Here is a 22,929-nt window from a genome sequence, read left to right on the forward strand (position 1 = left end):
AAATCATTCAGGCCTGAATAAATTTACATTCAGTGCAACACACTCCCTAGGTCTACTTTCTAACAGAAGCAGGGCTGCTTTGGAGGTGGGCGTATGGGCATAGGCAGTCATCCCCCAGTCTGAGCCTTTCCTCCAGGGCTCACTTTCCTCTCCAATTCTGCCTGCTGTGTGTAAGTCTCCAGTCAGCATAAGGTAGGGCCTTCCTACAGCTCAGTCACTGACCATTTCACAGGGCGAGGTCTCAGGACAGCTGGCTCACTTGCTCATTTTTAATGTGGAGTCTTATCTAGCACTTTACTTGCGTGTTTTTCAACACAGTTTCAAAACAGTCATTAAGTTTTAACAATACCATATAAATAATAGTCTCTGGTCATCAAATCATTCCCTTTTAGACCATTCTTATTCCAGCTGAAAACAACAGTAAACTTGAATAACACGACCATAGTTTAGGACACAAACCAACTTCTTCCAGACATTGATAACAAAGACTCACTTCCCAAACACTGAAACAAAATTAATATGTTAAGTGATCGTAAGTACATATAAATGGCCTTAGATATTAGAGATGAGATAACTGAGAAAGAATGGCCAAAAAGGTAAATGAATAATAAAAATAATCTGACAAATTGTCCAGCCAATTCACTCTCTCTAAATGCTCATGATTAGAGAGATTAGTCACTTAGGTTTAAAAAAATCAAAAGGGAAAAGAGAAAAGAAAAATCTCATGAAAGTATGATCCAGAAACAACTGTCTCAAGCCCTCTATTGTACAGTTAGTTCAGAGCAGCTTGCAAAGGCTCGCATAGAAAGTCAGTGTCCTATCTTGTCCTTGAGCTTCTTCAAGCCTGTTCTACAAATTCACTCTCAACCCCATTTCTGCTCCTAATCTCCAGACTGTGTGGCTCTATAAATAACTAAAAAAATTAAGATAAAGTTGCTAAACAAACAATAATTGGGCCTGGGGCCTAGACAACAGTAAAAAAAAAAAATGAGCTGTTCAACTTTTCAAAATCTCAGAGCCTCACATCTTCCAGGTGAGACTCAACTGTACAGCCAAGTACGTTTATATATATATATACATATAGATTTTCAAAACTCCCATACAAGCCAACCATGTGCTCCCTGAGCTTTTCCTCATGGCGGCAAGCATGTGAAGAAGCATCGGGGTCTGCCTTGGCCCATGGCCACCTCCTCATGAGCCAGGTCAATTGTAGGTTATTTTTCCACCTTGCTGAGAGAGCAAGGGCCACAGAATAGCAACCAGATGTCACCCATCCTGGGGCCTCCCTATGCTGTGACGTCAGTGTGAAGCTGCCCTCCTTAATACCAACCCCTCCCCTCTTGAGTGATACACAAAACCCTAAACCTTCCGAAGAATCTCGAGGATTTGGTTCTTCTGATAGGCTTCCTACATCTTAGAGTAGCATACCTTCTTCAGCCAAGACCTGGCCTACAAGAATGTCTTAGTCAGATAGAATTTTCAGATAGGGAACGATAATTTCAAATACATTGACCAATATATCCATTCCATGTTTGCAGCCCTCCTTTGAATTATGTAAAACTCTACATACAAACCAAGTAGCTGCACATGTGACTATGCAGATCTGACTACAGCATGGAATTCTGTATCCATGATGTCTTATTCCTCTCTTGGCCAACAACTGAGCTGGCTCATATACAATATGCCCAACTTCAGATAAAAGAGGTAAGATCCGCTCTCCGCACATCTTTTACCTAAGACTCTAATCTCAAAGGTATCAAGTTCTGGTCATACTCTCCTCAAAATGAGATCTTCTTTTCTAAATTTTAACAGCAGTGTATCATGTTCCAGCTCAGTTGTTTTCATGGTCATGCAAGCCATTCCATCAGTACATTAATATCCATTTGTTAAAGGTGGGCATGGAAAGGGGGCCCTGAAACCTGCGTAAGGATGCAGTCAGTCTGCGGTCCACTCCACACGCTTCCTTCCCAAAGGCAGGTTCTGGTCATCACTGTTGACACACAGACAGAATGAAGCTGCCCTTCCCGCCCCCCTTCCAGCCATGCTCTTACTAAATTAGTAAAAGTAACAACTTTCAGGGCCCTCACGGAGCAAAGGAGCAAGCAGAGGGTGAGGAAAATAAGGATAATGGAGCACCTGTTTCTCTCCACCTGAGTTTCCAAAGGTGTGGCGGAGGCCATTCTGAATGACATTTGAGATCCCTCCCATGCTGAAGCGCTAAAGGCGGCAGTGCATGGCCCAGGAAGAACAGGACAGAGAAAGACGTTCAGAGACTATTAGTGGGATGTTCCGTGGTGACTTTCTGTGCCCAACAGACAAGCAGTTAGAAAATGCCACGATTGCTCATTCTCATAAAACAGACAGAATCATGCTGTTCAGAAACCGCTCTCACTCCCATTCCTGTGTGAGCCCAGTGCAAAGCCAACCGTTTGTAGGCCACTGTACCCACGGAGAGCTTTCCCGCTGTAACTAGTGGATTTGCTCCAATTTTGTAATGTCAGCTGTGCCCTTATTTTATTAAAGTTTCCAGCACAATTCTTAAGATAACTTTTGATACTGCTTGTCTACATTTTACCAAAAGCTTGAAAGCCTAATCCTTCGCAGCTTGCCTGTTCTGAGCTGGAGTTCACGTCTTCCGCCATCAGTTTGGGGAAGTTGAACCTGACCTCTGGCAGATGAACATGCGGCTACACAGAACACCAACCGCTCCCACCCACTCTCTAGGCACTGCCATTGCCTGGCTGCCGAAAACGTGAGGTGGAACACGGCTTACGCTTCCTGGGGAGCAGAATGGATCCCACCTTACCAGCTGAACCCCCGAAAACATACCCACTTTGTAGAAAACAACTGCAACTTATTCCTCCTGACAACCTCCAAGACTTCCTAGAATTCACTCTCTGCACTCAAGTGAGACTGTCTGTTCCCTTCAGTGACTCAGCTTGATCTGTGCCCAGCCTGCAGTTGCACGTACCATCGACAGGCACCCTGGCACCTATCTAGCAGCCGAATCAAAGGCAGCAGAGATTCTTACAGCATGACTAAGCGAAGGAAAGGCTCCCGAGGAGGAAGCTGTAGTCTGAGTCACCGGATGGTGCATTTCCCTGGAATTTTAGGGGGAAAGCTGAACCAGTAAACATGTTGAAGAAGTGAACTTAAAGGTCTTCTCCAGGTCCTAAGGAAGCTACAGAAATGCTCTCTGCTCTCAGACAGTGTAGACATTAGTCCCAGTGATCTCAAAGTGTGGCCCAGGCACAATCTGAGAGACACTGAAATTCCAGAGGAGCAGGAACTCAAACTTCTATTAATATTATTAAGATATGGCTTGTCTTATTTTTAATTACTGTTGTAATTAAGCATGCACAGTATTAGGCTTCATACAAGTGCATCATGTACTTTGGCCATATACACTCTCTAATTCACTCAGACTGTCAAAATGTACAGGGTAACATTCCAAAGTAGACTGAATGCAGAGGCAGAGCTGAGACTCCTGTCCTTCAGCTATGCCATACATCAACAAGACTGACAAAAACAAACACCAATGACATTCCTCTAACCAACCTTTAAAGTTATAGTCTATGAAAACTTACCATTTATATAAGAATTAATCATTTAACTTTGAAACTTTGAATGAATTAATCTTTTATTAGCTTTAACTTTTAATACAGTAAATGTTGACCAATTCAATTATGTATAAGTGCCCTTTGAGGCCCTCAATAAATGTGTAAAGAAATGTGTAAAGAAATCCTGATTAACAAAGAGCTGAGAAATACAAAAAGGGTTACCCTGAGGGGAGCAGACTACTAAGCCCTGGCCCAGCCACACTGTTGGAAATCTGAGCGCACCCACACTGGCCTTGTGGGAGTTATTCAGCATGGCCCTCCTCTCCCTCACCTCCAGCCCCATCTCTTCTAGACCCAGACCCATACACAGTTTTAAGTTGGCGAGAATCAATGTCCTGGCCAAGAGATTTCCATGGTTCCTCACTTTGTTGAGAATATAACTATTACTTTGGATAGAAGAGACTGTTTTTACAAGAAAAACCTACGTAACATAACTATTTCTGTAGCCCCTTCACATGCCACCATTTTATAATCTGTTCCTTGTTTGTAAAACAGGTTATCCAAAGAGATGACCTCACAGGCTCCAGAGCCAGCCATAAAGATGATTTTCAAATAAACAAGTCAGCTCATTGGTTAACTACATTCCCTCGGAAAAGAACAAAAAGGAGAGTTTGCCTTCAGTCTGTGTCACCTGGCTCCATTATCTGAGGAAATGACAAAGTTAGATACAAACTTAGAAAACCTCAGCTGGAAAAAGAAGTCAGAACTCACACAAGAAAACTATTTGGAAAGTACAGTCCAAATTCATTAGCTTAATTTTCCCAGTCAAAAAGCTAATTAGAATCACTGAAGAAAAAAAAAACAAAAACAAAAAAGAAGGTCTATGCACATTCATAGGATACATATGCAACTTCCATTTTCCTTCGTCAGCACACAGATGTGAGCACTGCTGGACTATCTCAACTACAAGAAACTTGGCTGTTTGTGAAAGATGACATTCACGCCATCAGAATTCTAGCCTGGTAGATAGAAGTAAAAAGGCAACCCCAGGAAATCATCACAAACTGGAAAACATAAAACCATCTACAGATGCTTGCAGAAGAAGCTGAAATTCAAGTTTCTCAACAGATCCACTGTTGTGCTTGGGCCGGTAGCTACAGCCATGGGCCCCTAGCCCCTAAGCACTCCTAGCCATCGGCCAAACCAGAGAAGCAATGTGGCAGAGGGCAAGACTATTTCACCTTCCACCACTGCAAAATAGCCTCTAAATAGACAGCCAAGAGACCCTAGGGATGTGGGTATATATACATATATTCATATGAATGTGGCGGGGGAAGGGAGGAAGGGGAGTGGGGGGAAGAGGGAGATGGAGAGAGAGAAGGAGACAGAGAGAGAACACAACACAGAAACTAGTCAACAGCAGTGGCTGAGAGCTAAGCGCTCCGGCCACTGTGAACACCAGCCCCCCTGGAAACACTCAGGCACAACTGTCTCCCTTCCCTCACTCCTGACCTCTTTTCTATTGGTGTTTTAGTGATGAAGTCCTCAATCCACTTTTCCCAGACTCATCTTCTTTGATACTGAAGTCCAAAGACACTTCAGATCCCTCTTAGATTTCCATGACTCACGATACCCCAGCCCTTTTCTCTAAATTCTTTATTGTCAAGCATCTGACTGTCTCTGCCTAGTGTCCTCAGGATGTCAACCCTGCTTTGTCCCATGGACTATCTCTAGACACTTTGCACGTGTAAACTTTGGTTTTTCAATTACCACACTATGTACCTCTGTGTGTGTGTGTGCTCGCGCGCACGCACCTGTCTGTCCATCTCGGCTAAGAAAGGGTCTTAGTGCACTGTTAAGAATAGCCTCAAACTCCTAGGCTCAAGCCATTTTCCTGGGAGTCTCTGAGGGATTAGCTCAACAGGCACATGCCAAAAGCTACTGTGCCCAGCCATTCATGGTATTTTTAATGGGAAATGCAGGGCACAATATCTAAGGAAAGATGACTGCGGTGGGGGGACACAGAAATACTGATTAAATCAATTTTCATAAATTCAACAGAAACAGTCAGATCATGTACATGTTTATGTTCCTAAAAGCACAGCTTGTCCTCCTCATCTGAGGACCTGAGCCTTAAACCGGGATGGGCTGAGTGATGAGACTCTAGAGCAGTAGTTAGCAGTGGTTCTCAACCTTCCTGCTGCTGTGACCCTTTCCTCACGTGGTAGTGACCCCCAACCATAAAACTGTGCTGGTTGTTACTTCATAACTGTAACTGTGCTGTTATGGATCATAATGTAAGTATCTTTATGTAGATGATCTTAGGCCAGCCCTGTGAAAGTGCTGTTCAAGCCCCTAGGAGACCACAACCCCCAGATTGAGAGCCACCACAGTTCTATAGCAATTCCTATTCAAGCTGATAAAATATGTGCAGAATTCTGTATGAATCCATGAGTCATGTGCCAGTCAAAAGAATCTGGAAACAGGGGGAAAAAATGTTATGTCACCTTGGGCGGCGAAAACCCAGACTCCAAATCAGGGATCTGGGCCTTCTTCCCACTCTGCCATGATGCCACGGTGTGAGCACCATGACTCACCTACTGAGGCCTGACTCTTCAGGATGTCCAAGAGACATAACCCGAAGGGCTTCTGATTTAAATAGTCTATAAATATACAAGTTGCCTCAGGCAAAAAGATACATTATTTTTTAAGAAGGCACATGAAATCAAAGCTGCACACACACGCTGACCATCAGATAACCCTGAGACTGTAACTGACCCAGGATAACTGCAGTGCACAGATAAAACGTCAATGGTCTACTGCCATGGCTTTCTTTCCTTATGAGAAAACAAACGAGTTTGTTTTCAAGAGAGAGACAGGGACGCCTGCATCTCTCCACCACAGTGACTTTCCCATGGCCTGTATCACAGAAAGGGCTTGTTAACTTACCTGCTACACTCCAAGTGTGACACCCTTAACACCAGAAGCCAAGAGCCTCTAAGCCTGGAAAATGTCTACCATATAACAAGGCCTCTTCTCCTTAGATGAGAGAAAGAAAAATGGCCCAAAAGGGAAAAGCTGTCTAAGTGTGGGCAGACAACGGTGGCATTGGTGGGACACAAAATTATTGATCAAAGGAGTGAAGTGCGGAGTTCTGAACGTTTCCACTAAGGAATCAAATCTAGGAAATCAACAATCAAACCCAGAGATTAACAAATTCAGGCAAAACACCCAGCAGTGGCAGGATTCCTAAAGGGATGCAGCAAGGAGCAACTAACAGAACTAACAACTAAACACCAGGCTGATAAAAAGGAGCAGCAGGAGGTCGGTGAGACAGAAGATTAGGAGGAAGATTAAGGGGGTGGGGGATAGGAAGAACTGGAAAGAGTTCCACAGACCAAGGATGGGGCCTGCCTTGCAACTGCTCCATCATTCAAAAAACAAAACAATGCAAAACCAAATTTAAAAAACAACAACAACAAAAAAAAACCACATTTTTGGGTAAAATGAACTTTTGAAGATAAAATTTCAGAAACAAATTAGAATGACTTTTTAAAAGCATCATGTCGGCCGGGCAGTGGTGGCGCACACCTGTAATCCCAGCACTTGGGAGGCAGAGGCAGAGGCAGAGGCAGAGGCAGAGGCAGGCGGATTTCTGAGTTCGAGGCCAGCCTGGTCTACAGAGTGAGTTCCAGGACAGCCAGGGCTACACAGAGAAACCCTGTCTCGAAAAAACCAAATCCAAAAAAAAAAAAAAAAAAAAAGCATCATGTCACCAAGAAATGCTATACTTACAACCTGGAGAACAGAGGCAGTATTATTAGTGGTTACGGTGCTAACCTGGACCAGAGTGAGGATTCTCTCCACAGCTAAATTTCTCATTTAAGTGAAAGGGAGAAAGTGGAGAGAAGGAGTAGGGGGCACTTCTCTGCTCCCCATTGCTCAAAATGAGGGGCCACAGTCAAGGCACTGGTCGCTAAGCCTCAAGGCCATGACTACTGAAAGACAGGAAGAATGCTGGAAATCGGTTATATTTTAATTAAAATGAATCATTAAGATTGATGAAAATATTAGGAGTGTCAGGAGTCAGTTTTCCTTTCATTCAAGTTAGTGTTCCCACTTACAAAGCAGCAAATCCAAATGGCCCAACACAAACGTGAGGCGGCAGGAGACAGTCTGGTTCTCCGCTGTCTCCCACGACATCTTCAGGAAGGAGTTCATAGTCCACACGTTGCCCTGCTCGGAATGGAATGTTTCCATGAACCCTGCTATAGACAGGGGGTGATTCAGCACGGCAGTATTTGCCTTATTGTTTCCCTTGCTACAGACAAAATACCAAAGCCATGCAGCAAAGCTGGGGGAAGGAAGGGGTTATTTGACATAGAACCCAGAGACTTCAGTAACTCCAACTATTCAGTTGCCTCTGACCATTTCCTTCCCAGGCAAGAGTATGAATTAAGAATCTCAAAAGCATCCATTCTCTGGAAACTTTTTTCAGACAAAACCAGGAGTAACAAGCACAGTGTAAGCAAGATCTAAAAGATAAAGAAAGGAGTTAAGAGCTCTGAGCCCAGCACCCTGCCTGCAAGACTCAGAGGAAGGAAAGCCAAGCCACTCCAGGCTCTTCTCTCTAGAGAGCTCGGCACCTCCAGAGACTTCTCCACCCCTCTGGATAACTCTCTCCATGCTTCCTCTCTCTGTGCCTGCTTTTTCTCTGAGCTAAGGCCTCTGTAGACCTAACATTTGGTCTTCAAGACTCAGCAATGAGAATGTGGCTAATACTCTGTCTGGGGCTGATGTGCAGTTGAAAATGAAGGAATGCACAGAAGAACTCAGCAATGATCTGAGAAAGATCAATATGTAGAAAAAGTCTGGGCTCTGTTCATTTAAATGGGGTGCTGGAATAACACCTAGTCATCATGTCCAAAAGAAATCATGACATCCTTTTACAGTTGTCCAGAACAGCAGAGACTGCATGCATCAAGTTGTCCAAATAGAAATAAGATGAGAATTGAGAAACACTGGGCTCCTGTCTACAGGCTATAGCAGAATGGACTGAGGCCCACAGAAGGACATAATCTACAACAGGACCTAGAAATTAGCTAAAGCTGTGAAGGTCTTTCTGAACAGTCAAGAGAATCTGAAAAGTTTCTGCAAACTCAAGGGCAGTAAGAACCAGACAGGATGTGGGAGATTGTTTAGCACTTTCTACAGTTCTCTGGGTCAACTCTTTCTGTGTAGGACATTTCACCAGCTCAACTAGTCTCACAAACAATGAGCATATCCAACACAGGGGAAAGCAAAGCTAAGGAGACCAGCTATTTCTGCCTGAGTGTCTGCTCTATGCCTCATCTGAACCAACCACACGGGTCTCTAACTAGGCAGAGCAGCTTCCAAACTTATAGTACCAAAGCTATGTCAGAAAACAAAACAAAAGTTAAAAAAAAATTAAGGGAAGCTTTTAATCTACTTTTCTTTTTTTTTTTTTAACTTTTTCTCATTCGCTCTTTCTCATTAATATTCTTATGCTTGGGGAATTCAAAGGAGGGTGAGATAGGGCAGGAAAGATGGCCCAGTAGTTAAGAGCATTGGCTGCTCTGCCAAAAGACCTAGTTTCAATTCCCAGTACCTCCATGGTGGTTTACAACCATTTGTAATTCAAACTCCAGGGGACATGACACCTTCCCTGGCCTCTGTGGGTGGGCACCAGGCAATGAAGCAGTGCAAACATACACGAAATTTTAAAACAATTTAATTTAAAAACATAATTACCATTCCCCACAAATCACATCAGATTAGATAGTTTGCCAATCATCAAGTACTAAGTTATTGAACAGTAGTTTCAATTTTTAGTAAAATGAAATTCTTAAAATTAAGCAAAAACCATTAGAAAGGTATGAAGAACAAATGAAAAACAATAGTGCAAAACTTACAAAGTAAAAATGTCCAGATAGTATATACTGCCTGAGCTGAGTGTGGTCGGCCATATCTTTAACCCTGCATTTGGAAGGCAGAGGCAGGAGGATCTCAGTGAGTTTGAGGCCAGCCTGATCTACATAAGAGAGCTCCAGGACAGCTAGAGCTATAGAGATCCCATTTCCTTTTTTTTTTTATTAGCTAAAAGATGTAAAAGTGATACCTTATTTCAATACTTTAAGAAAGCCAAATAGTTTCCATGTGAATTATAAAGTTTAAGATAATTCCACCAAAGTTTCTTTTCAAAAACCCTGATATTCAAGTTTAAAACCTTAAATTATTCCAAAGCAGATAAATACTAATACTAATTTTTAGGAGATATTCTTCACAATAAGGGAAAGCATAGAGCTGGGAGTCTAACTTAGCTATACAACCCCCGCTGGCATGTGTGAAGCCCTAGGTTTAATCCCAATGAAGCAAGAAAGAAAAGAAGAAGGGTAGGGAAGGAATAGGAGAGAAAATGAGGACTAGGAGGAGGGAGGGAAAGAAAAGGGGGGAAAGGAAGACGAGAAATACCATCAATTATCATCCACAAATTATTGTTGAAATATATTATTATTTGCATTTGAGGATACAAGGCAAATCTATCCTTTCACAGAGAACTGTTTAAAAAGGAAAGGATCAGAAACTTCTCCATTCATTTTCTGTTAAATCATCTTCTACCACTATATGGGAAACTACATCCAACATAGTTATTCTTTTTATTCATTTCCAAACTACAGACAACTGGTCTACCTTCCAGGTCCCTTGCTTAGCTACTAGTTTAGACACAGAACAAAGGTCTGTTGTTGGGTCAGGAGCTTGTGAAGTTTGAAGATGGATTGGTCAACACATGGCTATCTTATAAGCTAAACTCAGGCTACTGAAGAAGTTCCAAATGACAAACTCTTATGACAGAACATGGTAATATTTTATGTGAATTATATGTTGTGGTCTGTCCGTTCAAATACAAATTTAGTTTACATTTCCCTCTAAATTTTAGAAAAGATTTCTTTTTATGTATATGCATATCTTGCCTATATGTATGTATGTGCACCACGTGCAATGGATGCCCTTGAAGGCCAAAGAGATCACTGGATCCCATAAACTAGAGTTAAAATGGCTGTGAACCAACTGATAAGGGTACTGGAAATGATTCCAGGTCCTCTAAAAGAGCAAATGTTCTCAACTATTGAGCCCTCTCTCTTCAGTCCTTAAGTATACTGAATTTAAGTCAAGAGCTGGCAAGCTTTTTCTGCAAAAGGTCAGAAAGTAAGTAATTTAGGCTTTGCTGGCCACACAGCCTCCAGTTAAACTCTTTAACTCTGTCTCCCCAGTATAAAAACAGTCACAGGTGCTAAGTAGATGAATGGATATGGCTGTGTTTCAAATAAAACTTCATAAAATAAACTGAGAAGGAATTTGGGGCAGTAGTAATTTTCTTTGCTACCTTTGCAAAGGTTCAATTTAGAAATTCCAAATTAAAAAAAGGGAAAAGGGGAGGGGTCCCTGGTACTTTTATTTTTCTAAAAAATTAAAATAAAAAGCCAAAGTTTCAAGCCGATTATGTCAGAATATACCTTTTAGGCTGAGAACTAGAATTAAAATAACTTCCAAGTGATCTACTAGTGACTATCTAAACAACAACAAAAAATTCTCTTACCTTAATGTCAGCTTTTAACAAGATTAAATGGAAAACTATCACTGGGAGTACTCTTGCAAGACAAGAAGAGACAAAGTAAACTGGTCATCAGTCCTAATAAAAGGTGCATCAGAAACAAAGCAATGTATCTATGGGAGAAAACACTTCCAAGGAAGAGTCTCTTCCATTATCCAGCTAACTCTCCCCCATTTTTAGACAATAGTCTTCTCAACTTCAAAAGCAGTTATGTAGGATCATATTCTTTTTACAATCAAGTTCCCTGCTTTCTCTAGAACTTGTAAGTTACCACTTGCTAATTTCTGAAACACCATTAGAGGATAGCTTTCCAAGTTATACCAGTTAATATATTTTTGATTGTGTTGAGAGTAATAAGACTCTAAATTCTCTAGAAAGTTTGAAGTAAAGTAGAAAAGATATCTAAAGAGTCATATCACCAGGCAGTAGTGGCGTATGCCTTTAATCCCTGCACTTGGGAGGCAGAGGCAGGTAGATTTCTGAGTTCAAGGCTAGCCTGGACCACAGACTGAGTTCCAGGACAGCCAGGCCTACACAGAGAAACCCTGTCTTGAAAAGCAAAAAAAAAAAAAAGTCCTATCTTTGCAGCCAAAGACTGAGAATAAGGCATCTTCCACCTGTTCTGTAAACCAAAGAGTCATAGTTCTGAAAGGGTATGTCCTTTTTCGTCCACACAATGACAGAGGCAAGTAAGCAACAGTGTCTTTCAAACTTGAGATGATTCTGCATGTATAGGAGCCACTGAATTAAAACATATCCTGGAATATTTCAACTTGCTTTTTACCCAAGGGAACTGCCTCTAAAAATTAATGATCTGTGAAAATGTCTGATGTAAATAGGAGCCTGATTCTCCCACTCCAACCCCCCATAAAAAAAATCCTGGGGGAATAATATTAATTCAAATCCAAAACCCAAGCCTTCTGGGAGTCAATCTGTATCCACTAGCGGTGGGTGAGGCATTGATGAACTACAAATGAGCCCTTCAGGAGCCTGCACTGTGTAGGAAAAGGAGGTTGCAGCTAATGACTACAACACAACATGGTACTGCAGTAGCTGAAGAATTTGTTCCTCATAAATACATATAAAAACTACTTCAATTATGACATCACAGGGCACACAGGAAGGGATACAAATAGACTGAACCTCAGTTTTCCTACCAGATCTGTGCCATTTTAAAAGGCCAATCAAACCTTTGCTTCTGGGAAATACTGATAAACGGTCTAATATTGTTAACAATGTGAAGACCTAGAAATTCTATTAATTTCAATGAGTCCGTGTGAGTGAACTAGTTACACTAACCATCGTTTCACAATGTAAATGTCAGATTCCTATGAGATATCTCAGAGCAGGATGTCTATAGCAAGCAGGTGATCACATACAATAACTAATATTTATTCACGGTATATGATAATCTTAGACATAGTATGTCATTTAATCTGAAACTGAAAAGTCTGCATCCAGAGTGGCAGGACAGGATTCAAAGATCCTTAGCCCAGGACTCTTGGTTAATATGCTGCTTAGCCTCTGTGGAGCCGTCACCTGACACAAAGGTTCAAGACACAGTGTCCTAACACTTCTCCCCATTTTTTTCTTGGGCAAATATTTGAAACAAAACATGCTGAAAGACAACAGCTGGGCAGTTTGACCCTGATCTATTTCCGGTCAGCTATTTCATCAGAGTTCATCATCTGAACTCAAGAGAGCAAGTTGGCCATTATGGAAATACTATTACACCAACTGTAAGGGTTATATGTGTTTCAAAGCACTGTTGAAAACAAAAGGAAATTAATTATTCCACATCCAAGGAAACGTTCAAATGCACTGGTGAGGGAGAACAGTGATGTCACTGGGAAAACAAGCAGAGCATGCATGTGCACGGGGTGCCAGGTTTTCAACTGGCATCGCTGTTGACAGTCCGCTTAGTGAGTTAAGTGGCACAACCACATGACACAAAGTGTCTGAGAAGGAATCCCTCTAGCAATCCCTTTACCCAAATGGCTGCTTTACTTTAAAGTTTTTCTGCACCACCTATAACTATCTTCAAAATCACCAGGTTCAGGCTGTCTGTGTTGCAGGCAGAACGGCTTTTCTCTGGCATTTGAGCTAAAATAAGACACAGAAAACAATTGCCAGGGTTGAGCCATGCCATTACTGTCCTGATTGAAGGTTTTTTTTGTTTTTTTTTTTTAATTTATTTTATGTAAGTACACTGTAGCTGTCTTCAGATACCCCAGAAGAGGGCATTAGATCAGAGGGATGGTTGTGAGCCACCATGTGGTTGCTGGGATTTGAACTCAGGACCTCTAGAAGAGCAGTCTGTACTCTTAACCACTGAGCCATCTCTCCAGCCCCCCTGATTGAAGTTTTAACACAAATACTGAATCAGAACCAGGAAGCAACTTCATGAATTCAAATATTATAAAAAAATAAAAATAATAAAAAAAAACACAAAAACGGAGTTTTGAATGATTCTATTTCAAGACCAATAAAGGTTTAACTATAACCCCCCTGCTGTCTTAACAAATCCAGTTCTCTCGGTATAAATACTGTACAAAATTACACAATGGAGCCATATAACCCTATTTATACAGGAATTACAAAAAGAAGTCTTTAAACCCCTCTAGGGATAAATTTGTTTTTCTCAGCCAAGTGCTAACACCAATAAATAGAGGATTTGCATATAATCCCTAACACCAGTGATGGAGAAATTACCACCATGCTAGGATTTACCAACTAAGCATTTCACTTAATCCCACTACCATAATAGGCAGTTTTAAAAGTATATTTCTATTAAAATACTACATGCAAATGAAAATATTATCCTTGATATTTAAAAGTAAATGTTCCAGGACAGTATGGTCAAACAAATGCTTTTCTTTCCTTATAAATCACTAGAAATGACTAAATAGACATCCGTTTTATCTGTATTTTCAAAACCTAAATTCATCAGGATCCTTCAACATGAATTTATAAGTTTCATTCTTTCTAGAATCCTACAAATAGACATCACACTAAGAAAATGTGAATTCATTCATGTTATTGCCCACACTGTTAATGGACTACATGGTGAGATTATGTATTACCCACACACTATTATAACAACTTGGCTACCTAACAACTTGGATTCTCAGCTACCTAACAACTTGGATTCTCTTCCAAGGATTCTATCAGCATCTGCCAATGAGATTTCACTTTCCAGTAAATAATTCAAGAGTTAATCAAAGAGAGAACACCTATCACTTTAAACTCTAAGGACCAGCTTGTGACATATACTACTATGTTATATTGTGATTGACAAAAATGTTCATTTTAGAAAAATGGATCACTTTACCCAACCTTTCTAGTCTAAAAATAGAACCAACATTTGTTTGCATATGAAGTCAGGGTAGGACTATATAGTACCCCAACTGGTCACAGAAAAAATGACAGAGAACTGAATGATAATATTTACGATGAACTTTAACCAATGAAATAACTTTAGAAAATACCTTTTATGAAGGCTTGATGTTTCAAATATTCCAATATGTTCTCACCTGTCAGTAATATTTCGGTCTGCTAAATACACAGCCAAGTGGCTGATGTCACACAGCTGCCACCCACACCCTCCGATGAGTCAGCAGGAACCTGTTTACACTTAGGTTCAGCATAGTTCTTAGCTATCCCTAAAAGGACTTTCTTCATTGCTTATAATACAACCCCCAGAGCTAAGCACAAACAAGAAAACAGAACCACTCATAAGCATCCCAGCCAAAGTGATTGCTACTGTCATGCTGATGGAGTAAGGAGTAACCATTGGCCAGTCCTCTTTGCTTGAAGACATCACCCTTCTCCTTCTCTTCCTTCCACTGACTGAACACCTGCACACGAATGCAGGTATCCAGACAGCACAGTAAGCACGGCTAAGAACAGCTTCCTGAAGGAGCTGAGACGCATGTTCTAGTGGACTCCCAGTGGTGCTCTGGTTAGAGGCTCAGCACTCTGCACAGGTGCTGTGCCGGAGCTGCCTGTGGACGACCGCATCAGGCGCCCGCTGCACATCACTTACCGTGCCTGGTGTGTGGCTCCTCTCGTGCCTCCCGTTCTGAGAGCTGCCACTTTTGAGCTTCTTCTTCTTCTTGGCTGTCTCTCTGTGTTCTTTCTGCTTGTTCTGCACCTCAATCAGAGCAGAAATAAAGCTGTTTTCCACTTCCTTCTCAAACTCCAGCTCATCTCTCAGGGCTAACTGCTGCACCAGCTCCTCAGAGTACTCCTTAATGGCTGTCTCAATTTCTTCCAGCAGTTCGTTTAGTTCAGACACTGACAGCCTCTTCACTCCTGTGGCCAGAAACAAAGTACAGCGAACACTGGGACACAGCTGTTTCGAGGCAGCACAATGGGTGTTCTAAACCAAAGTCTAAGCGATCGCACTGACTGTTTGGGATCTTCTCACAAACTAAGACGCTCTGGTGGGTACATATGAGTAGAGGTGAGTAGGCAAAGTCACCCAGGACTTTGCCGGAAGTCCTGGGTGAGGAAAAAGCAGGAAAATGGAACCATTTTTCATGTGTATAAATCAAGCATCCCATGAATACTACTATGGCCAAGACTGAAACGAAGCTGGTCTGAGGAAAAGAACAAACAGAACCAGAGGGAAGGGACACAAACTGACAAGTAACCAGGCACGGTTCTGGGAAAAGAGCTGGTTGGAAAGGAGCAAACAGAATGCTTGTTCAACCCTCTATGCCCTCGCGTGAATCCGGCTGAAGATCAGGAGACTGAGAGGAGGGGCAGTCCATGGCGTCACTTCAGTTCTTCTCCAGCGCTCCAAAGCTTGGAAGAGCCAGGAGACCATTGCTGAAGCCCCAATGTCTGCACCTCGCAATGGGACTGGAGGAGCTGGACGGAAGGGTTTAGAAAGGTCATAAAGTAAAAATGAGTTTATTATATGGACTTTCATCCAGTATAACTGCTATCTTTACAGAATGAAGACAGAGGACAAAGGTGACCTCCTGAAAACCCAGGGAAAACACAGCTGTCCCATCTACAAGCCAAGGAGTGGGATTTTAACACCCGACCTGCAAAGCTCTGAGAAGGTAAATTCTACTATCTAAGACATCCAGTCTGAGGAACTTTTTCGGAATGCTAGCTAACAAATACATACTTCTCATATCTTATCATACATCAAGACTGGATTTTGGATTTAGTACTCCAGCAATGCTAAGGGCTTATCTATAGAGCAGTGGCCAAAACACATCAGAGGAAAAAAATGCAGTGTGTCAGAGAACCTTCCAAAGGTTAAAAAGAAGCCACACAACACAACAACACAAAGGAATTAAGGCAGCCCAGCCTCAGACCTCTGGGCAGACCACAAATACAAACCCAGATCACAAGGGGATCTTACCCAGCAGGGAAACAGGCCTGCAATAATCAGAGTGCCTCAGCGGCAAGTCTCAGAGCAATCTCGGGCCGTGCTGGGTATGGCTAGTCAGAACCTCTCCGTGACAACCAACCACATGTTTACAGTCCAATGTTGTCATAGACAGACACAAAACCAATTCCAAGAAAATCTCACTTCCCAAAACTCTTCAAAGCTACATCAAAGACAACTGTTTGTAAACTTAGGAGTTATTTTCAGTAAATACATTACTATCTTGCTTTTTATGAGCTAAACCTTCTCTCCCAAAAATGCATGCTGAATCTTAACCCATAGCACTGCAAAATACACCAGCATCTAGAATATTTACAGAGATGACTAAGTTAAAATGAGGCACAAGGCTGGTCCTCAATCCAATGTGACCTTCCTGTGTCTCAAAGGAAGGTGAAGAAGCCTGGGACACTGGTATGTACGGACTGACGGAAGGGAGCCCAGAGAAAGGATGGCCACCCACAGGCCAGGGGGCAGGCCTTGGGAGGAGCACACCCTTAACCTTGGACCGGAGGCTCGTCAGAACAACCAGAACAACCAGGAAATGAACTCAGGCTGTAGAAGTGACCCAGTCTACAGAAAAATCCTCCCTAAAGCAAACTAATCCAGAGCTTGAAGAAAATAGAACAAAATCCTGAACAATGGCCCAATATGTGCAGAGAACTATATGGCCAGAGGACCTGAGAAAATCAAAGCTTTCGGGAAATGGAGACACTCTGTGTTAGAGGCCAACAGAAGGCACGGAGGCTGACGTAAGGAGGGTCTCTTACGCTCTTCATAGCTGCTCATGCTAGACCTCTTAAGGGTTTGAATCTCCTGGGAGAGCATGGAGAGCCGGTCTGACTGTGTGGGGGTCTCATCGTCTTCCGGATCTGGTGATTCCTGCATCATTTCTTCAATTTCTTCAATAACCTTCCAAAATACGTACACTGCTGTTAATAAAATAAATTAGCAAAGAAAAGAAGCCCCGATTGTGCCTCAGTACTTAGCAGACTACCCAAGTAGAGGAAGGTTAAGTGCCTACTATGTGCAGGAAGCACATGTGAAAGTGAGCACAGCTGATGGAAATTACAATATATGAACACAAAATAAAACAGAATATGATATGGTAAGTTCATTGCAATCCACAGAGCCGAGCACATCTTGACGTGTCTGAAAAAACGGCGCCATAACTTACTCAGACACAGATCCTAGTTATATTGAAAGACGGTAAATACGGGAAAATGTGCTCCACGCCAATGCAATCTACACTAACCAAAACATTGACATAAAACTTACAAGATGGAATATACAAAAAAAAAAAAAAATTCACAAGTAAAGCAGGAAGTTAGCTCTCTGGCAGTAAAAGAATTTCATTTATTAATTCAGTGAAGGACAAGGGGTATTTTAAATTACCCAAACCAGAATCAGAGAGGAAAAAAAGCTGCGAGGAGAAAACTCCAGAAATGCACACGGTTTTAATTACACCGTGACCTACTGCCATGCCCAGTATGACTCAAGCCTTACAACTGTGCCTTGTCTGACTCCAGATTCTAAGAGAAAAAAAGGAAGTAGAAACCTTAAAAGAAAGAGAAAGCTACTCGCTACTTAAAGGGGGATTAGTGGGAGGGCATTTAAACATTAGAAATCATTTAAAAATACAATTCAATGGTGATATAAAACATCATGAGTACATCGCAAAGTACCTAGGAGTCAAAGGCCAACCCAAAAGGGCCTGTGCTGAGGGGAGGGCAGCCTCCCCACATAGCGACGTGACAGGACAATGGGACATTCCAGGGGGCTATAGGAGGCAACTCTGTAAGGCTTTAAACCAGAAGGTCACACCTCTTTCTGAATTGTCATGCCTTCCATAGATAGCATTACCTTTCTCCTTAGCACCACAGTGGTCTAAGCTTAGAACAATCCAACCACAACCGTAATCAGGGAATCAGAAGGACATTCCTCCCGCGGACACGTACTCCTCTGACCTTGTCGTAACGTATCTCCTTACTGACCTTCCCTTCCCTGCCTAAAAATAAAAGGTGACAGAATGCACCTCCCATGCAGCCCACGCAGCCATAGCCACCACCGTCACACTCTGACAACTGTGCAGAGGCAGAGGCGGGAGGAGTGCTCAGACAATGACAGGGCTGACTCAACTGGTTTCCAGTGAAGATAATATTGGTATTACTGCAGCACTCCACAGGTAGAAGGTTGATATTACTATCACACCCCACAGGAATAATGTTGGCTTCTTTCTACAGGATATAACAGACACTTCTATTATGTTAAAATTCTTACCAGGGCCTCTACAAAAACAAGCCAGGTGGTGCCAGGCTGGCAGCTCAAGTCTTTGATTCAAGCACTTGAGGCAGACACAGGTGGGTCTCTGTAGTTTGAGACCACCTTGGTCTGCAAAGGGAGTTCCAGGCCAGCCAGGGTATATAAGGAGACCTTGCCTCAAATATTCCAATTCACTCATATTTGGGTAACCTTGTAGAAAGTAGAAACTTAAGTCTTTTCAATTTTGGGTTAAACACTAACCTTCCGTTAGATACTTATAATCAATCACAGACGGCGACTAGCCTGGACATCTTCCCAAGTCACAAAATATCATCTTCCTTGGACAGCACAAACCTTGTTTTACCTCTCCATTGAGGACTCAAGGTCAAGCTGGCATTGACCACACAATCTGAAGGAAATGAGGAGCACCGTTTGCTGCTGTAGTAAGGCACGGCTATCTGTCCCAGGCTTCACCTCCATACCTGGTCTGCCGTGAAGAGAGGCTCCTCGTTGACACAGGAGACGATGATTGAATGCATATCCAACTGCTCCCTCAGCTCTTCCTCATCTGAGGTGTCAAAGAGCAAGCCATCGCTCATCTAAAAACAGAAGTACCCCCATTTAAAAGCAAGTCCTTCTGATGAAACTGACATTTCTGCGTCTAACTGACAATAGGAAAGCCGCATGCAAGAGAGCTATTTTTTGGAAAGGGGGCGTCGCGATGCAGACTCCCCAGCAGCAGTAAGTTCAGTATAGGACAAACTTTAAAATGGCAGGCATTGCCTGCACCCCTATGGTCTGACACAAACATAGAGATCCTTTTTCCAGAAGAAACAGTTACAAGGGTAGTATTGAAACTGACACTTGTATAGAAGAAAAAAAATACAATATTTATTAGCAAACTATAAGGCATGGAGTGAACAGAAGGTAGCATCAAGCACATGGTTAACAAACGCACGTGTCAAAATTTACCAAGCTATCTAGAAACTACTTCTAGCATTCAAATACTCAGAGCAAAAGCAATCAGCATCCGGGCAGGCAGGGCCTGTCCACGAGACACACTGAGCTTCCCAGATGGACATCCAGAAGAAGAAAGAGCATCTCTAGGCTCCTAAACGCGTTGCAGCCTGACTCTGCTGGAGAGCCTCCAATCGCCTCCGATCACCGCCTCGGAGCCATTTTCTACCTGAGCTCTGTGCACTAGGCTGACCATATGGACCGGATCAAAGGACGCCCTTGACTTCTGGCTTTCAGTTGGGTTACACAGCACTGATGGACACTGGGAGACCACAAGGTGAGAGGTGCTGGGCGCTCATCCTGCAGTCTTCCTCTCTGCCAGAATGCCATTTGTCAGCGCTGGCTCTGTACCAAAGGCCATAGCTCTTGTCAAGCAGACTTCTCTGCTAATCTCTACAGACGCTAAAGACTTGTCTCTCTTCCCCGTTCAACTCAGGGCTGCTAAAGTACTAATAGCTGTAACCATTCCTGGAGGACTGTATCTTCCAGGAGCTGTAGCCATGTCTGGGTACTGGTCATCCGGGAGCTGTAGCCATGCCTGGGTACTGGTCTTCCGGGAGCTGTAGCCATGCCTGAGTACTACTGCTCTTCCAGGAGCTGTAGCCATGCCTGGGTGCTGCTCTTCCAGGAGCTGTAGCCATGTCTGGGTGCTGCTCTTCCAGGAGCTGTAGCCATGCCTGGGTACTGGTCTTCCAGGAGCTGTAGCCATGCCTAGGTACTGCTCTTCCAGGAGCTGCAGCCATGCCTGGGTACTTACTGGTCTTCCAGGAGCTATAGCCGTGCCTGGTCATGCCTAGCCAATTTCTCTTACATCTATCCAGCCCAATATAAACAGCCCCTCTAAGAATGCTGGGAGTTTTATATCAATAGCAACTACTAATGCTACCTGGGGAGACTCAACAGAGTCAAGGAACCAGTCTAAGCAGCTGGCTATGAATCATTCGCCTACTGTCACATGACTTAGAACTCTAGTTTCCAAGAAGAATTAGCGCACAATGAAAACAAAGCAGACTGGAAAGACTATGGAAGAAGGAACCCTACCATTACATTACATGTATATCATTAAAATGATGTATTAACCAATTATTATATTATATTATATTATATTATATTATATTATATTATATTATATTATATTATATTATATTATATTATATTTATTATATGAAAGGCCAAGCAACTGTAACCTAAAATGTAAGTAAATAAAAATCTTTAATATCCAAATGTTCCAAAATCAGAAGCTTTTTGAGTAGCTTCATGATATAACTAAGGAAAATTCCTCATATGACCTCATATGACAGGTTGTGCTCAAAACACATATACACCAAAAATATTAAAAGTGCCACTAGACCACATAGATAAATAAATAAAAATACTGTAATCATCTTTACACGTGGGTTCCACCTCTGAATCTCATTATATATCCACAAATATTCCAATTTTTTTAAAAATCCAAAATCTAAAACAAGCATTTTGGATACAGAACACTCAACAACTTATAAATATTTTAGCATAACTAAATTATCAAGTTTTAGACAGACATGATGGCACGGGCCTGTAAAGCCAAAAACAGGCTGAGACAGGAGGATCTCAGTTCAAAGCCTGTCTAGGCAATTTAGTAACATCCTGTCTCAAAATGAAAAGTACAAAATGGTTAGGAGTCTAGCTCGAGACCTGCTTAAAGCCCTAGGCTCAACCCCAAGTCCTGGGGGGAGGGGAAGTTTATCTGGAAAAGCGATTTTATTTACTAGTACATGGGATATATTTAAACTGTAGAATACAATGGAGCGGATGCAGGTCTCTAGAGCCTTCCCAGTTCCTTACACAAGAGTTTTGGAAGCTTTCAGATGAATGTCAGTCAGAATAAAGCCATAAAAAGACCTAGGAAATGGCCCTGGCATGCTGATTTCCCATGGGGGGCGTGGGGGAAGACCTGCTGCTCTCCAGGTCTACTGTCAGCACAGACTGCAATTCTCTGCTGACCCTCAGGGACAATGCACCTCCTCTCTCTACTTCTCACAGCATTGCAGGTCAGGAGAGGTCTGGCACTGAGGACCAGGACACACACACACACACACAGACACACACAAAGGCATACGCCATGAAATTTCAGAACACCTTATGTAAAAGGCAAAAGCAAAAAACAGCAGCAGCAGCAGGGGTTAACATGTCCTTTGAATTTAGAACAGCAACAATTAATGCCAGAAAACAATCAATGCAATTTTCCTGTTTAAAAAAAAAAAAAATCCATCCTGGAATGTAATGTCCAGCCAGCTTAACAAGTGGGTGGAAGCTAAAAAAGGAAGACATTTTTAGACATGCAGTATTCAAAGAATTTACCTTTTCTGCACCTATTCTCAGAAAGATACCCACAGGAGAATGGAGAGGAAACAAGCACAAGGTCAGAGACAATGAGGAGTAAAGGTCATTCTGCAAGGACACAGGAAATAGAACTCCCCAGCGGGGGTGTGGGAAGGGACAGGAGAGAGTGACTGACTGGTTCATACCGGAACTGCCACTGCACAGGCTTCAGGAATCAGCAGAAGACACCCTCAGTCCTCACAGGGCCCCAAAACCTCACCACTCTCTTAACCCAAGAAATGTTCACATGTCTCTAGGTATATACATGAAATAAGTATACAAATCAAACGTCTACTGACAAGAAAACATAAAGAAATGTAGAAATGCATTCTACAACAATTCTTTTGATAACCATGTATTTTTTCCACTTATTAAAAATGAACGCAAATTTATGTACTAGTAAGGCGGATGCACACATTTGTTTTTACCTAACAAAGCAAATCTTGTGTGAAAACTGGATAACCTAAGACCCAAAATATCTTCAACACTTTTCGGACTCAATCAGCACTTTGATTTTTAGAACCCTCAATGCTAAGAATGCCCAGTCTACAGTACCAAACAGCAGAAGTATGAGTGGGGCCAGGTCAGAGACTGTTGGAAACCCTGTCCTAATCCTAAGTCAAATTCATGGAACAATTTTCACTGGAATTCAAGTCAGCAACTCAAACAACTGTCATTAAAGTGTAAAATTC

General features: G+C 42.3%; 1 protein-coding gene across 1 annotated transcript in view; it reads right to left on the reverse strand.

Moving 5' to 3' along the window:
* Window positions 1-22,929, reverse strand: part of Fez2 (fasciculation and elongation protein zeta 2) — a 38,872-nt gene that overhangs the window by 6,401 nt on the left and 9,542 nt on the right. The window contains exons 3-5 of the mRNA XM_052186389.1: window positions 19,342-19,458; window positions 17,368-17,509; window positions 15,239-15,507 (exon numbers count right to left, since the gene is read on the reverse strand). Coding sequence (XP_052042349.1) covers window positions 15,239-15,507; window positions 17,368-17,509; window positions 19,342-19,458 — 528 coding nt within the window. The remainder of the gene's footprint in view (window positions 1-15,238; window positions 15,508-17,367; window positions 17,510-19,341; window positions 19,459-22,929) is intronic.

Source organism: Apodemus sylvaticus, chromosome 6 (assembly GCF_947179515.1).
Source record: "Apodemus sylvaticus chromosome 6, mApoSyl1.1, whole genome shotgun sequence".
Lineage (NCBI taxonomy): Eukaryota > Metazoa > Chordata > Mammalia > Rodentia > Muridae > Apodemus > Apodemus sylvaticus.